General features: G+C 45.8%; 1 protein-coding gene across 3 annotated transcripts in view; it reads left to right on the top strand.

Moving 5' to 3' along the window:
* LOC311489465 (receptor-type tyrosine-protein phosphatase F) overlaps positions 1–17384 on the top strand; it is a 164006-nt gene that overhangs the window by 129201 nt on the left and 17421 nt on the right. For all 3 annotated transcript variants that reach the window (XM_084546553.1, XM_084546554.1, XM_084546552.1), the window contains 4 exons: positions 5887–6041; positions 9694–9806; positions 13923–14020; positions 17124–17247. In XM_084546553.1, the coding sequence (XP_084402679.1) occupies positions 5887–6041; positions 9694–9806; positions 13923–14020; positions 17124–17247 (490 nt within the window). The remainder of the gene's footprint in view (positions 1–5886; positions 6042–9693; positions 9807–13922; positions 14021–17123; positions 17248–17384) is intronic.

Genomic DNA, 17384 nt, shown 5'->3' with positions numbered 1-17384 from the left:
GTGCATTAGTGCATGTCACAATTTCTTTTTTCAAACAGACTATTAAAGTTTATCATCCATCCTCAACCTCTAACCACCCCACGCCTCAAGCATTTCCAAAATGGCAGTGGCGAGCCAAATTGTTGTTTTTATTGCCACTTGCCTTTTAACACGGCCATCTGTAAAAGTCATTGCAGCCTGTTTGGATAACTCCCTTATCGGTTGACAATGACATCAGACATCCAGCTTCACTATTTGAGCAGCCAGCAGGGTTCCCGCGCAGATCTCTTTACAATGCTAATACGAGACTCTCGACTTTCTAAGTGGGGGCCCCATGTACTCGTCAAACAGCGCTAACACGGAGGCCCGGGTCTCCCTGGGATGGTCTGGGGTAAACTTCACTGCAGGAAGAATGAGAGTCTGCGATTGCTCTGGGCTCCTCTGCTTCCCGGGACATGCATATTCAGTAGCTGGGCCCAGGGTGACTGTAGAAGGGGAGAGAGCGAGTGCTCCAAGTCCGAAACCAAATCCCAGACTTTTCACCTACTTCTTTCTCTTTACTCTCTCAGCTCTTTTTCTTTCACTCTCGCTCTGCCTCTCCTTTCCCTCTCCACATCTTTCTGCACCATGAAGACAGCAGAGGAGATTGATTAGTGCAGCTGGAGTTAAGAGGGAGATGAGGGCCTGGTCTCGGGGCCTAGGGAGTCTGTAAAGCAGGCCTGATTCCCTTGAAATGCTGCTTTACGTGTCCCTAAAGCCCCCCCTTCCCCCTGTAATCCCCCCACTCCTTCACTCAGAGGAGGGGAGGGACGCGCAAAGGAGGCTATAGTGGGCAGCCATGATACACTTTACTTCAAAGGAGATGCTTAAATCCCATCGCTGCACAACACTCTCACCGTCCCTGCAAGACACAACATGTTGGATCAGTGTTTGCTCAAGTCTCTCACCGTGTACTCCCCCTCCTTAAACTGTGTAGAACCCACCTCCCTTCGAACTTAATCACTTGGATTAATCATGCTTGACTCACGGGCTGAGTCTGCGTGTTTACCTTCATTTCAGCAACCTGGTTATAGACAGCTTTCTGCAATAACCTGACTACTTAAACTTCATGCAAACACGGCACCCAGCTTCCTGCACTGCAGCGGGGGATTAACACAGACTTGGTTAATAAGGCAGTGCAAGTTTTGATCGTGTATAAACTGAAATGGTTTTCTTATAAAGCTTTTACATTGGTGTATGAGAAAGGCGTCGCTGCGATGCAAAAACAATAACATACCTGCAGCTAAAACTGGATTCAAAAACTAAATGTAAATAAGAACCAAAAAAATAAATCTTCAGGCTGCAGCATCGTGCTGTTTCTACAAGTTTCTCCAATCACTGACCTTCTTCATATAATAAGCAGTGACAGGATTATCTCAATGCATGTAAAGTATTTACTAATACTGTCACATTTCTGCACGCGTGCCTTTAAACACAGTGAATTGTGAGGTGGCTACTCCCGGCTGGCTGTCATTGATTGCCTTGCAAATCCCCTCACTGCACTCGTTGGGAAACTCAGACACCACGGCAGTGTTTGTTTTTGTCACCCCCAATGCGGCACTTGCAGCCGTTTATTTCCAAACACACGGGTGCAGGAGGTAAAAGTGTGCAGCAAGATCGAGCAGTCGGCAGAAGCTGCCTCAAGCAGGATCTTCACCAGACCCAGGAGAATAAGACAACAAGTACTGGAATAAACGACTTGTGTCTTTACTACACTTCCTCGCCACCACCCAAACTCCCCCAGTGTAGATCAAACAAGACCGCCAGGGTTTAATAAGCCCTCGTATATCAATGGCCACAAGCAGCCAGCAGTGGTTGCAGGGAAGGAGAGAAGGAAGGAAGTCAAAGGGGAATGAGAGAGGGAGAAAAAAAAAAGAAGAAGAGACTGTGCCTTCATGTCTCCCCAGCACCCAAGGCAGATAAACAAGCCGGGGGAAGTGTGAAATGGGATGATAGATGCTGGGTGTGTATAAACAGTATCATTTAATGCAAGAAGAGAGTGAGGGAGGGAGGTAGCATGAAATATTGTGTGATGTGAGACACAGAGGAAAAGAGGATGGCAACATTTTTGTCTTGTGTCCTGTCCAGGCTGTGAAGCTCGGATGAGAGCAAAGTGAACTGGTGGTAGGGGAGGAGATTGCACTAATGCGTGCTTTTCTTTTGATAAGGAAAAGGTGAGCTCCTGGCGCAGAGCAAACCCAAAGCAAAGGGTGTTCAAATGTGTTTACCACAGTTTGCAGTGCCATCCCGGCATTTATATTCCACTCACTCTCAAGAAGAATTGGCTTTGTAGCACTAATTCTGTTGGTGCTCTGGGCTTAAAACACCCTTAACATGGAAGACTGGCTTCTTGCGAAATTTAAAAGGCTTTGACAAACAATATCAAGAGGGAATTACGAAAACAAGATGTTTTCTTTTTCTGGCAGGGAACACGAGCGCGCTGAACTTTTTTTTTCCAAGGGTGGCAGGAATATAGGCGAGATCGATGGGATGCTCTGTTGAACTGTGCTGTGTCACTTCCGCTCCTAGAAGTGTCTCCCTCTAGCGATGCCTCCAGACATCTCGGGAGTGCAGTTTATGCAGCTGAGCGGGGAAGAGGAAGCGGAGGACAAATATGAATAAAGAATTACAGAATGAAAGAGCGGGGTCATCATACGGGGTAGACTAGAACCTGCAGCCATATTTCTGTTCCTCAAAGATAAAGGCATACCCACACATAGTATCATATTTCTCTCTCACTTTTCTTCCTCAATTTTTGTCTTTATATCTCTTCCTCCTCCCTCCCTCCCTCCCTCTTTCACTATGTCATGCAGCATTGAGGAGCGTGTGGGCTTTCTCTATGTCCCCGGGGACGCAGAGTGAGAGCAGCAGATGCATAATAGCCGTCTTTGCCTGTTTGTTTGTTTGTCTGGCTCACACCCTGCGGCTTATTTAAGCCACTTTTGGACAGCCGGGGAGCTAGCAGGGTCAACGGCAAGTTGAAACAAATGTGCCTGTGCAGCGTGTAGCGGATTCCGTGCTCAGGGGATGGCAGAGCGGCGGCTGACTGGGGAGGCTGTGCAGCCCACGGGCCAGATAGCAGCCCGGATACACTGCTACTACCGCGGCACCTCTCTGTCTCCTCGCTCTCTGTCATCTCTCATCACCCACTCTGCCTCTCTCTTTCGCTTGCTCCGTCTCAGACAAACACTTACGATCGTACACACAAACTCTCAGCCCCTGCGACCTAGACAAACACATTCACTTGTGGAGGCTCAGAGGAGTTTGAGAAAAGGCTCAGAAAAACCGATGTTCCACATACGCTCACACGTACACACAGTTGTTTACACACAATGGTACTCTTTCTCTTACTGACAGATGCACACAGCAAATACTCTACTGTACATTTAATTACTCATAATACTTGTAGTTGTATAAACGGTACAATGTATTACAATAAAAATCCATATTCCTAGCAAAGTCATAGTCACCGCTCTCTCTTCTGTCTCGTCTCAGTAGAGGATGGGATTCAGTAGAAATCTGATCAAACTGCCTCTGATATCTAATTCACTTTCTAAATTTGATTGCCTTATGAAATCTATTTCGATTCACCTCGCTATTTTTGCGCGGCTGTTGATGGAGTAGTCACTTGAGTTCATTTAAAATGAGTCCTACTACTGCTACTACTTTGAATCTCCGAATACTGGTACTCGTTTCAAATATTGGAGAATATGATATGATTTGATTGGTATTATATTTATAAAGTGACACACAGTCCACTCCCGGTCCTTGAGCTGCGTTACAGTTTATTGTTTACCTTCTCTGCTAGTCTTTGGTTAGCAAGAAATACAAGTTTACAAGACAAAAAAACTGAAATCTTCCCTTTGGCCTGAGTGTAAATATCTTATGTAAATATTGTATGCAGTAAATGTCAATTTGCTTCAGCTGAGACATTTCAAAACACAAAATGATGGATGGTTAAAAATGCAAAGCTTGCTGCCTGGATGTCATGTACACAACATTGATCATACATACGCTGTGAGGATTTACACTGTACCTCTCTCCTACCCAAACCCAGCCATGTGCATCCTGTACACAGAAACACGCACAGATCCCTAGTTGTAACAGATACACTTACGTCTCCCACTGACTCACTCTCGGGCTCACACATTCCTTCACTGCACCATTACTCCATTGTGACAGCGCTGTGCGCAGGCAGAGGCATTAGGAGCTGCGTGACTGAGCTTTTATCAGATATTAGGGCCGTTCAAATGGATGATCCCACTACTTCGCCGTGACCAACAGACAAAAAGCCCTCTCTTTTTGTTCAGCCCTCTCCTCTGCTTTTGCTCTTCCTCCCTTATCCGTCTCTGAAAGCACAGCTGCAGTCATTTGTTACACCAGTTAAAAAAAAAAGTTTTTCCCAGGATTCCCTGCAGGGCCATATCCTCCAGCCTTTTTTGGGCCCTCCTGAAAGAACAGGAAGGCTTGTGGTGTCGTCATATCAGCAGTGTCCCATCACTGAGTTGTTTCTCTTTGTTCTTAGATAATGGGTTCCTCCCAAAGGAATACCGAATGGCAGAGATCTAGTCACATGTGCCTGGTGTGTCTGTCTGTGTGTGCATGTATATGTGTGTGTGGGAGGACAAAGACAAATGGAAAACATTACATCCTTAAACTACAGCTGTTATATGAAAATGTAAATCTTTTCACTCTCCTGTTTGAGATATCTCGCGTCTGTGCCTAATATCAGAGAACGCTGGTTTGCGTTCGTACACGATTGAGACATAGTTTGATGCACACACCCACAGTGTAAATTTTTGCAGCGGTTGCCCAAGAGTGTGAGAGATAACCGAACTATATGACAGAGCGCAGGACTCTTTGAGCTCATCTCAGCTTATCTTTCCAATTAATATCTGCCTGTGTGCCGAAGAGCAGGCTGCTGTGCAGCTAATGATCCGGATTACTGCTGCCTGCTGCCCCGCCACTCCTGCTGCATGCTGGGAGCTCAATTCCCTTCGAGGTCTGCGATCTGTCACCCATACCCCTCGGTACACCCCTCTCCCTTCCCCAACCTGCATCTCCCATCGTCATTCAATAGGTGGCATGCCGAGCGCTAATGACAGATGCCTCGCACCTCCCTCTTTCTCTTTCTCATCTGTCAGCTTGCTCTCTCGCAGTTGGGCTCCCTCTATTCCAGACATTTTTTTAAACACCATACGGCATCGCTTCGTGTACACACTCCTCAAATACGCACTCACACGCACCTACGTGCCTCGCTCACCCCCTGCCCCGCCGTCATTTGGAGACGTGAAGTAGAAAGATGTCTCATTTACAACCAAGGTGGAAACGCACCCTCGCCGTCACCTCCTCCTCCTCTTCCGTCACGGTGTGAACACTAATGAAGAAGAGATGAGTCCTCTCCTGTTGCCCCCATTTATCTCTTCGACCAAGGGACATGTACACTTATCCCTGTCTCTACCCATCTCGCTGGCTTGTCTCACACTGGCTCTGCCATACACTGCCACAGTGCCTTCTTCTACTTCTTGTATGCAAATATAGGAAAGTCATTATCCAAGGTGTTATTGTTGTTGAGAATGTAATTTGAGCTTACTCACTGACTCTTACACTGTGGCCTGTAACTTAATAAACTCTATATTTTTAGAATTACATTGTTTCCAACAATGTTACTTCAGCTGCAGAAAATACTGCTAATAAATGTCTTGTAGAAATGACAGGACAATAGACCAGAACCCTGTGTAGCATTATGAGTTTGTGTTAGCAGCATGCTAGCACCCATTCCATTTCTTTGAGATAAGAATAGAAAGCCTTGCATAGATAAGTGGCTTGGCTCTAATTCACTTCTACTTTCCCTTTTTTTCCTAACAGATGACATTTTCAGCCAGTCCCTACTCAGACCCGATCCAGGTCACTGCAAGTTTGGCTCAGGGGATGGAGCAACCTGAAATGTTGTGGGTCATGGGCCCGGTGTTGGCCGTGGTCCTCATCATCATCATCGTCATCGCCATCCTGCTCTTTAAGAAGTAAGAGGCTGCGCTTCTGTTTATCAGTCATTCTCCTCTGTTTGTTTGAGGTCGAACTGCAGTGACACTTGTGATTGTAGGTTTCTTTTGGTTGCATCAGGAATGGTAATGAGAGATGCCTCCCTTCTGCCACTTGCACCAGGCTGCTCATGCACCAAACTGTAACATCCAATTTCCGTACCATCGTATACAGTGCGATGGGAGAGGAACCAAACGCACATTGACTTGTGTTTCAAACAGAAGATTTTGGCCCAGTTGGCCGTTTTCAACAGTGCTATGTGAAGTGTCAGTTAAAATGTCAGCTGACATTGCCTGCCCAGTAAAAAGCACAGCTTGGCTGTCAAAAGCTCTTAGTTAGGAGTGAGAAATGTGTTTTGGCCAACACCATTGGTCATTTCAAATAAGAAACAGAAGGCTGCAACAGAGGGCTTAACCAAAAGCTCTGTCAATATCTCTTTAAAGCACTTCAGCTGCCCCGTGCAGCACACCATGATTATACACAGATTGAGAAAGGTGTTTGGAGGGAACAGATGAGTGGTGAAGGATACTCCTGCAGCAAGCGATCAGCAGCGAAAGATCTGATTTCGTTAATTAGACAGACATTAGAAACGTTTGCTCATTTCTGCTTCTAAACCGTGAGGAGTGGCAGTATTTCTGTTATGTCTCTGCAAGTTGAACAACTTTCCGTCGCCTTGGGCTCTTTGATGGATGCTTCAACATTATTTTATGCAACGAATGAATGATGAGTCAATCACACAACTAACAGACGGAGAGAAGTGAATGACAAATTGCGTTGTAACACAGTAATGGTGCTGCAATTAATTTGTTTTTAAGTTCATCTAAAAATAGTTGCAGAGTGATTTTCTGCTGATAAACGGACTAATTGATTCTTTTGGCGTGTTGGTGCGACACAGCTGTTTTCATGTTAGCAGAACAGACAGTTATTATAACTAAAATGTGCTTTGGGCATAATTGAACTAACTCTGACCTACGAGCCTTTATTTACCTCACTGGATTTCTTCCTGATGAAATTCCACCTCCTATCTCGTCCTGATGGCTCTATTACACGTTCTCCATTTTACATCAAGCCTGTTCTCCAACCTGCTATCCACAGCCTCGCAGACTGCTGTGTGGCTGCCGTCTCCAGCAGTCTTAGAAAGGGACTGGTTAATAATAGGCCTTGAGACAGCTCACTGCTGAGTAGCACATCCTCTGTCTGGAAGCCCTTTCTCCACGTAGACGCAGATTGACAGGAGGGACTGTGGGGAGGTGGCTCTGTGCCCTTTTCATTGCGGACTGGCAGTAAATGTGCAAAGGAATAATCACACTGTAGCTCTGGTTGTTATTGCTACCTGCAGAGTCGCCAAGACCAACACCAGCAGCGAACAATGACGAGGTTATTCTCAAAAAGTCTCCAGTGATTGTTAAGATAACTTCTTATCCGGTGTTTCTGACATTTCGCTTCAATTTCTGGCTTTCAGGAGATAGTACAGAGTGGGAAAAAAGCAAAGAGTTATAAATCGACATGGATAAAAATGACACATTTAACCCCCTCCTTCTTTTTTGCCCCTGTGAATGCAGCAAACAGGAAAGGTGGGTACTGTCACTGTTTCGTCAATCACGACCTCATCTCCCACTACCCAAGTCCTTTCCATTTGTGTTGTGGCATTCGTGGTATTCATCAGCTCTACCGGGTTGCAGAGTTAGCTACGTCTCAGATTCGCTCCAAAAAAAAAATGTATTCAAATGGGACTAAATGGAAACATCTTTAAACAGTCGTGTCTAGTCTGATTCGGTCAGTTCTACGAAACAAGACGTGAGAAGCAGCCGACTCTGCAGCCTTTGATAACTGAGGTCAAAGGACATCCCGGGTCACGTCCGTGTATCAGTGCGTGTTCCACATGTAATGTCAGGGTCCCTCTTCAGATCGTCCTGTCGACCGTGGTTTGTCTCTGTGCTGTGTTTCATTATCCGGCCAGTGTCAGAGCGCCCCTTCAAGATTGGCCCCATCTGAATATGCCAAGGCATCACCTGCTGTTGAATGGGCCATTGTGAAGTAAATGCCAGACGGGGAAACTGCTGAAAAAGAAATGTTCCCATCTTTTAAGCTGACATTTTCCACCGAGACCCATTCCTCCACTTTAAGCCCTTTTTCCTTCTTTCCCTGCGTCCTCGTGGCAGGAGTCTCAACAAAGGGCCCTGTTCTACCCTCATTAAGCACACCCTGTACTGCACTCTGTGTGTGTGTGTCGGACACATTCTCACATGTCTTAACCCTCTGTTTGAGCCTGAAATGAATAACCCCATAGAGATTGCTGCCATGTTTAGTTTAGGCCAGCACTAAAGTGTTATGTACATTGGCATCCAGTGTGGTCAGAGGGATAGATGAGGTGTGCAGAGAACAGATCTCAGATGCTCAGTTCTCTCACCCCCTCTCTCAGCCCTGCCCAGCCCCAGCAGTGATCTCTGGGAAAACCGGATACGGCCCGGCTCAGCTCCCAGCTGGAGATGAAGAGATGCTTGTCATAGATTAGCCGTCATGCAGCTAGCATTAGCTTAAGCCCTTGTAGCATAAGATAACAGGTGGTGGTGAGGCCCAGGCCCTAGCAGCTGAGGTGGACTGGGTTAAGGCTGTGTGTGCACCACCAGCTCTGTGTATTCTCACCACGCTGGGCTTCAACAGAAGGGCCTGCTCCTTCCTAAAATCCACGCTCGCCACTTGCAAATGGTGTGCAATGAGATGTGAAATTTCCACAGGGCACCCTGATGCTTCCTTCCGCCCATTTCCATTTGCAGTCTGAAGGCTTCCGAGTCTGCAGCTGTATCTGTGTGAGCGTGTGTAAAAGTGACAGAGCTGGGAAAGCGTACATCTGTGTGCCTGTTCATGTGTGCACATGTCAACAGATGCTGGCTGTCTGAATACAGGCAGGCTGCGCTTTCTTTTCCTTTTCTCCGCCTGATGGACAAATCCACAGTCGACTGCGCCGAGCCAGTCCGAGCTGTGCTGGTCTGTTCCGCGCTACGCTAGAGTCCGCTAGGCCTAGCTCGGCAGCACAGGTGCTGCAGAACTGGTCTAATTACCCAGTGTTGTGCCACCCAGCTGATGAGCTAATTACAGCATCCGCCTGTTTTCCTCTCAATCTGGAAAGTCAGTAAACACAATGTGTTGTTAGCACATACACACAGAGCAGTGAAAATCACACATTTAAATCTTTACCACACACAAACACACACACACTCGTGTGCACATTCCCACACAGCAGCTGTCACCTATCCAGCGGCAAACAAACCCAACCTAGCCCACTCCAGGAAAATTATGGTGTTTCTTCACACGCATTACACTCCAGTTTTCCAGACTAATGCGGGTAAAGCCCTCGTACCTACTTTCTTTTGAATTGCTGGTCCTTTAAACTACTTTTGAGAACCATTAACTATGCCATTAACCTCATCAAGTGTGCAGCACACTCAAAGTGCTGCATTTTCTCCACTCCTCTTTTTCTAACCGCACAGAGGAATCGTTGATGTCATTTTAAATCATCCTGTCACTCCTACGTTGTTAGCTTGAGGAATTGATGGGTGCATTAGATCTCTTTGTATTTTGGCACGTACAGTTCAGTTAAGGTCTTGCTGTCTTTCTTTTTTGCCACCTCAGGAAGCGTGCGTCGCCCTTACCCAAAGATGAGCACTCAGGCGGGGTGAAAGACTCCCTGCTGGCCAACTCCTCCGACCCTGTGGAGATGAGGAGACTCAACTACCAGACCCCAGGTAATAAAAGTCTGACATATATATGTAGCTACGTACGTCTGATGTACCGTTTGCTCTGCTTTCCCCTGGCAACTGTCCTTGAGAAATGTGATAGATGGCAGAGATGATGCAGGCATCTTGTCATCAAGACAGTGTTGTAATCTTTCAGGGTTGATCTGAGAATTAAAATACTGTCTGATACAGCGTTCAGAGCTTTACCTGTGTGTTGGATGTTGATTAAACCACGTTTGCAAGTCGGAAACTCACAGTCATGATGTGAAATGAACAGACTGTCTGCCTCCACTTGCTCTCATTGTAAAGTGAGGATCGTGATGTCTTGTTATATTGTGCGAAAGTCTGTGGATTTTAATCAGGGAAGAACTGAAAAAAGTTAAAGTTCAGTCAACGTTTGTTCATAAAAAAAAAAAAAAAAAGGAGAAAGAAGAATATTCTGCTTTTGTGACTGAGGAAATGAAAACCCCAAATGAAAATCCTCCTGAAATTCATCAGTCAGTAATTCAAAAACACAGATTCCATCTCCAGCGCTGAAAGGAAATATCTAAAGGTGACTCATAACTTTAACAGTGTTCCTTAATATCTTTTATTTTCAACCTTCTCTCCCTTCAAATGGTAGATATTGCATTTTGAAATGAACCAGAAGCAATCTACTTTTGCAACGAACGCGCCCGCCTTCCTCGTGCGTTTGATGGATCTCTTGTTTATTAGCGCTTTGAAGCAGGTGCTGCTGCATCAAACTCGCATGTCCAGCCTGTTTCGTTATTTATCCCCAGACTGTGAATCTCACCGAAGGCAGAAATGGTCAATAAGAGAAAATAAACGAATAATGTTTGCCGTCATGCCCTGCTGACAGAATCAGTGGAGTTGAGGCCGAGTGAATTCAGATTCCATCCACACACAGACACACACACACACAGTGGGGAAAGTGGGTGGGTTGGGGGAAGTTGTATAAGGGTGCCCGCCTCTGCTCCAGCCTCTCTCTCTTTCCCTTTTTTCCTCCTGATCTTCCTCCTCCTCCTCCTCCTCCTCCTCCTCCTCCTCCTCCTCCTCCCCTGGTCCTCACTCCTCCTCCCTCCCTGAGCTCCTTTCATTCCCCCCAGCTGGTAATGAGTCCTGCTGCCTCTGATGTCAAGGTGAGCCAGGCAGAGGGAACAATGGAGCTGAGAGAAAATGTCAACCCCGGTGCACGTGTGTGTGTGTGTGTGTGTCTGTGTGTCTGTGTGCAAGTGTGCAAGTGTGTGTTTTCTTCTTGTGTGTGTGAGTAGGTGTGTACCCCTTCTCACGGGTTATTAAAGATCCCATTTGCCATATATATACACGCACGCACACTCACAGCCCCTTTGAACCCCTGCAGAGGAATTAAGCAGTGCTGCCGCTCTGAAAGAGCCCTGTTCTCCCATCCTCCCACTCCACCTCTATCGTCTTTTGTCTTCCATATCCCCCTGCAGGGTAATCTCTTTCTTTTTCCCTTTCTCACCCGTCTCCCTCTTTCTTTCTCTCTCTCTCCGTACGTCAACATTTATCTCCTTCTTCTTCTCCTTTTCCACCTCGCTGTTTTGCTTCAAGTGTGCTGATTATCAGAAATCACCAAGGCTGCGTCTAGTTGGTGAAATCGCATCAGACTCCCGAGTCTGAGCTGAGTGAATACCGAGCAGCCTTATTCCTCTGTCCTCGCTCTTTCTCCCTTTGATTCGCCCGCAGCAGGTGAACATTCCTGCTCTGATTCTGATTGTTGTCGAGTGGTTCGACAGATTGCCGCTCATGTCTCCGGCGTGTCGGTTTGCTCAACAGACCTTTGGCTGTTAACGCGTGTGGCTCTCCAGGAGCAGGCGTGTGGTTCCAGGAGTGACTGACCTGGTTTTATCCTCGCCAGACCTGGTTCAGATAGTATTTGCAAATATTTATCAATACATGGCACATCATGTTATTTACAGACAATTTAGTCACAGTGGAGTACTTTTAAGGGAAATACACATTTTATACGACCTGGGTTGCAGTTTTTGCACCTCTTCCATCACTAATAACAATAATACTGGACTAGCTGATATCTGGGAATGTGGTGACATAGCTAAAAGTAAGTTCAGTAGAGCCGTCATTCTGGGTTTAAAGCATCTTCCAGGTTTAGAAAACAAAGGCAATTTTAAAATTATAACCGGTTATAAACATGTATTGTAGTTTAAAGACTACAATTTGAACAACCTCTTGCTGCTAAGTGAACTTATGCATGCAAACAGTTTGTGTGCAATGATGTGATGATTGCCGACACATTCGATGGACTGAGTTTTATTTTGCCCTCAAATAGACCTTTTTCAGTCTATTTCAAGTTCCCAGATCTCAGTATTTCTTTGCTAACGATTATCTGACTGATTACCAAACCCAGAATAACACCCAAGCTGTCCTTTAAGATGAACTATGTACCTACTCAGCAGTGCAGTACTCTGAGTTTACACGTGCACTCACAGGAGAGTATTTTAAAATCAACCTTTGTTTGCACTTTTGTTTAACTGTTTAAACTGCGCTGCTTGAGGTTGTCCTGAGAGGGCAAACAGCACCTGCTCCACACTCCGGCTAGCTCCAAAGGTTATTTGCAGATACTGTTTGGCCCCAGTCTGGTCCTGAGCCACCTTCCTTGATTGATTGAGTGTTCTTCTTCCTCCCTCCTTCACTCTCCTCTCTCTACAGGTCCCAGCTCTCATCGCTGCCCCAACACTCCAAGTTAGTCTGCTTTCTCGCCTACTGTGTATTTCCCCCACACATGCAGTATTTCCTCCTCTCTCACTTGTACCCAAACCCATTCCCCTTGTTGCAGTCCTGACAGACATCACAAGCCTTCAAGCTTGTAGCCTCTGGTACTCCAAGGATGCAGCAATGTCCTCCTTTGACTGTGAACTTGTCACAACACCTTTATTATGTGCAAGCGGAAGACTAGATGGTTTCATGGACAGTTGAGCAGTGCGGACATTACACTTGGCGTACATTAGCCGATGGCTTCACCCTCCATTTAGCCAACAACATGGTTGTAAAAGACCTGGCGGAACATGCACTGACACATACACACTGATGTTAATGTGTTCACTAGTCCCTCTGTGTGATAGTATTAAATTTGTGTAATTGGTCAGGTCTCATCTTGTACAGTGGCCATAGTTATCAGCCATTAGCCATTAGCATTACAGCGATAATAAGCTCGCAGCTGAAAGCCTGACCCATGACCTCACAGATGCGCTCAGCCAAAAGGCAGTAATGGTTAATATTCATACCTTTTTAAAGTGTCAGATCTACGTGACTTCAAGGCTATATGTAAGGTTAATGATGCTCCGTGTGTAACTTTAAAGTGCTGCCATGCATTGCGTACAGTTAACTTTTAACACATAAGGCAAGTTCCCGGCAATCCGTTTAAGTACATAGCTTTGCCAAGTTCAGAGGCACAGGGGGAATTTGTGTCGGTAGATTAGCAATAAATCATCCAATAACCCAGCGATGAGAAATCTAGAGAGCGGCAGAGGGGTCGTTTGAAATTAATCCAGCCCAAGCGCTGCAGGCTGTAAGATAGTCTATTGTGAGGAAAGGGATTTTCAAAGAAATGAGTTTTGGCTGGTGACCAGTCAGTTTTTTTTTCCTCCATAGGAAGTGACAGTGTGACTGATTTATAGAGACTTGTGGATGCTTGCTCTGGCCCCACCTCTGCCACCAATTGAGCTTCGTGGAGTCAGAGAGATGTCTGCCTCCTGCTTCCTTCAAGGAGCAGGCTCACCTAGTCACTCATGTGCATCTCAGTGCCAGCCCCACCTCTGTCCTCCTCACTTAGCATGACGACATCACCAAATGTCACCAAATGTCACCAGCCTGTTTCAACTTGTGCCCTGGCTCTCTCTCTCGCTCTCTCTCTTCTCTCTCTTCTCTCTCTCTTCTCTCTCTTTTCTCTCCCTCTCCTCATGCATTGTTGAACAAAGTGCACTCTCCTCACCGTTACACAGCCACCTCATGGTCCCACTGGCAGCCTCACTCACCCTGTGGTCCAACCAGTGTTTGTGTAAGTCGACGTGAATGTTTGATTTATGAACAGCCAGGTCTCACTCTTTCCCCCTTCCTCCCCCCTCCCCCCTCCCCCCTCTCTCCCAGGAATGAGGGAGCACCCGCCCATTCCAGTTGTTGACCTGGCTGACCACATAGAGCGACTCAAGGCCAACGATGGCCTCCGATTTTCCCAAGAGTACGAGGTAAGAGCCGTGCACTAATGCTGTATCAGTGATTCCAGCTCTTTCGAGCATATAAATGTGTTTCTTTGTTATCTAGGAGGAAGTTTCCCTCTTTGATCCAATATGCATGTATTCTAATGGATTATGGGAGACTTCTTTCACAGACATTCTTCAGTCATTTTTACAACTCCATTACCAAACCCACCAGGACACCAACACTTACATTAAATGCTGTGAGATGCTTTTCATAAAACTAGCAGGTGGCGAGTTGCTTAAACAATCCGCGTGCGTCTTGATGTTTCCCCAAAGAAGGTTATTTTGCAGGCGGTCTATCCAATACTACACGGTGAGGGATTATCTCTTGCCAGTGTTCTTCCGCAGAAAAAAAGAAAGGTAGAAAATCTGCATTTAAAGTGGCACATAGTTGGTTCGGAGACCATTCAAGGCCAGATGGAGAAGGCGAGGCATCCTTGAATACAGAAAAGAACAGGACCTGCCTTTCATTTATTTGCTCTGATCTGTTTCGTCTAATCAGCTCCGTTCCACTGCTGGATCCAACAAAGCTGTCGCAGTGATTGCGGCTCTGCTTCTATATTGATCTAGAAGGTTGTGTTTTGGCAGTTGGTTTTGTTTGGGCCCGGCATATGTTGCCGGGTCAAGAAAATGTTCCCTGCACAGTTTCACACTACTGAGGGAAACAGCAGATTTATTTCGGTGACTTTGTGACTTTTTCCAAAGCAACACCACGAGCCCAGACATTAGCCAACAACTGTTCCTGTTATCCAATGTTCAATCTTTTTTTTTATCACTATATATTTCATTGCATATCGTGCATGAAGCAGGAAACAGTGAATATAAGTGAATAAGGCTTTATCCTCTCAGATTTCTTAAGGATTTTCTGTTATTGCCAGATAAAACAAAACAGCTCTAACACCATTCAGTAAATCATTTCATTCTGTTAAAATGTTAAATCCTTTTGCTCTAATTTTATGCATATATTGTTTTGTTTTTTTTCATAGTTTTTTTTTTATATAAATGATAAGAAAACATAACATTGTATGAAATCTGTAAGAAGTGGCCATTATCATGTTTAAGTCTCATATTTTCTAACATACATTGTATGTTTTAATGGATTTTTCTGGCTCGCTTGTGAAATTAACAGCTAACTGGGGAGATAATTAGGCCTGGGTAAAAATCTGCACTCAATAAAGTGCTTTCTTGTGTTGCTCAGTGCCTCTCCAGCGTATCGTCCTCCCGGTCTGTTGAGTTAGTGTAAACGAATCAAGCCAGAGAAATGCCTCGTATGACTGCAGGCAACCAGCCCGGCACCATTCCCTCTCTGCAACAGTCAATCCAAGCCAGGGAAGACCCCCTCCATCGCCCGGCAGATGGCCATTCGTCTCCGTGCCAGCCGAGGCGCTGTGGCAGGGCTCGTGGCGCTTTGTCACAGTCACGTTCGCCGGCTGCTCCCATCGCGCCGTACCCCAAGGCACAGAATTTGTCGAGGCTTCGCCACTTCCTCTCCCCGATGTTTTAGGCGGCCTGACACTTCCTTTACCACCAATGCCACTCCGCATCACACTGAGCGATGAGCACACTGGGTAATGAGCAGAATTTGTCAATCAGGCATGCTCCAGCTCCTTTGGCACTCTTTTTTATCGCAAGGAAGCGATATCACGCTGCAGTCATCATACCGCTATCATTATGTTCATTTGAAAGTGTTTTCAGTGTGTCGCTGAAAATACTTTCTCGCCCCTTTCTACCACGTCTACCTAACTTGTTTGCTAGTTGTCATAAGTCTGGTGTGCCCGCTGTGTTCACTAAGCTCTCAAATGGATATGACATGTTTTGACTGCAATTGAAATCTTTCTCCTCACATGGGCAGAGAAATTGGCAGTGCTGAGCTCATCAGCAGAAACGGGGGCCTGTGCAACTTTGACTCTCAGCGCTGAGCAATTCGGAGTCGTAGCATGTGTGCACATTTTTCATATCTTGTTCAGAAATAAATAGTATCTACATGACTTTTGTTTTTCCGGAAACAAACTTGGAGTCAAAAAAATACGATATTTTGTTAATCAGTTTATGATTAAAAGATCTAGTTTCTATTCCTCCAGGCACTGCACTCAGTTTTATTCTTTATCCGATAATTATTTTTATTACATTTGACCATTTGAACCAATAACCTCTAATAATTACTCGTGTGCTACGTCCACTTAAAGTCAGAGGCATCGGTCTGAAACCTGGCAGATTTGTGAGGTGAAAGGTCTGGGGAATTACTGGACCCGGTTCTGCTGCGAGCTGAGGGAGGTCGATACGGAATAACAAGAGACTCTGTGACATTATCTAGCAAGGGATAGTAGGCCATCACATATCTCCCCAGATCAATATGTATGCAGTCTGCTGTCGTCTTATCCCAAGGAGACAAATGACGCAAGAGGGGAAAGGGTTAGAAGCGGAGAGAGTGGCTGAAAGGGAGAGGGTGGAACAAAAATACGAGAAAGCAAACGGCATCCAAAATAGACGATGCATCAGACTTTTCAGAATAAGGGAATTCAATAGGGCCATTAAAATGGGAGAGGAAGTGTTTGTGGCCCGCAAGCTCCTGCCAAACCTTAACCCATTTCCTAGCTAAAACAAACACACTCGCCGTGTTGAGTGTAGAAATGTAAGCAGTGCGTTGGTTCCCTTTCATTTTATGGGCGAGGTCCTTTTTTGCGAGGGGAGGGCGGGGGGTTAAATTACCAAAACAAGTGCCTTTGGATTTCTATTTAATTAGCATTCAAGACCTCAAATGTCATACAAATATCTAACCTTTTAATCCATCAACAGCAGCTGCAGCATATCCAGCAATTTGTCACTTCGTTAACAGGTTTCCTCAGTCTGCACAATGTCAACCGCAGTATGAAACCTCAGAGACATGATGTGGCCATATGTTCCATTTAAAGGCTTTGTTGTCCGCAGCCTACTGCTGCTGAATGAGTGACAGCGGGGTAATTTCGCCTTGTCCCCTTACCCGTGTAACACTCAAGAGTCTCCTTTTGTGCCTCTATTTGCTTTCCCTTGCACCACGACTCCGTCCGTTCTCTTATAATCACTGTCGTTCTCTCTCCACGCTCTCTCACAGTCCATCGATCCTGGCCAGCAGTTTACCTGGGAAAACTCCAACATGGAAGTCAACAAGCCAAAGAACCGCTATGCAAACGTCATCGCCTATGACCACTCCAGAGTGGTCCTGACCTCCGTTGATGGTAAGAGCTCGTGAAGCCTTTCAGATACACTATATTACCAAAAGTATTCGCTCACCCATTCAAATGATCAGAATCAGGTGTTCTAATCACTTGGCCTGGCCCCAGGTGTATAAATTCAAGCACTCAGGCATGCAGAC

This window comes from Chelon labrosus (assembly GCF_963514085.1).
Source record: "Chelon labrosus genome assembly, chromosome: 6".
Lineage (NCBI taxonomy): Eukaryota > Metazoa > Chordata > Actinopteri > Mugiliformes > Mugilidae > Chelon > Chelon labrosus.
This window is presented reverse-complemented; position numbering and strand designations above follow the sequence as displayed.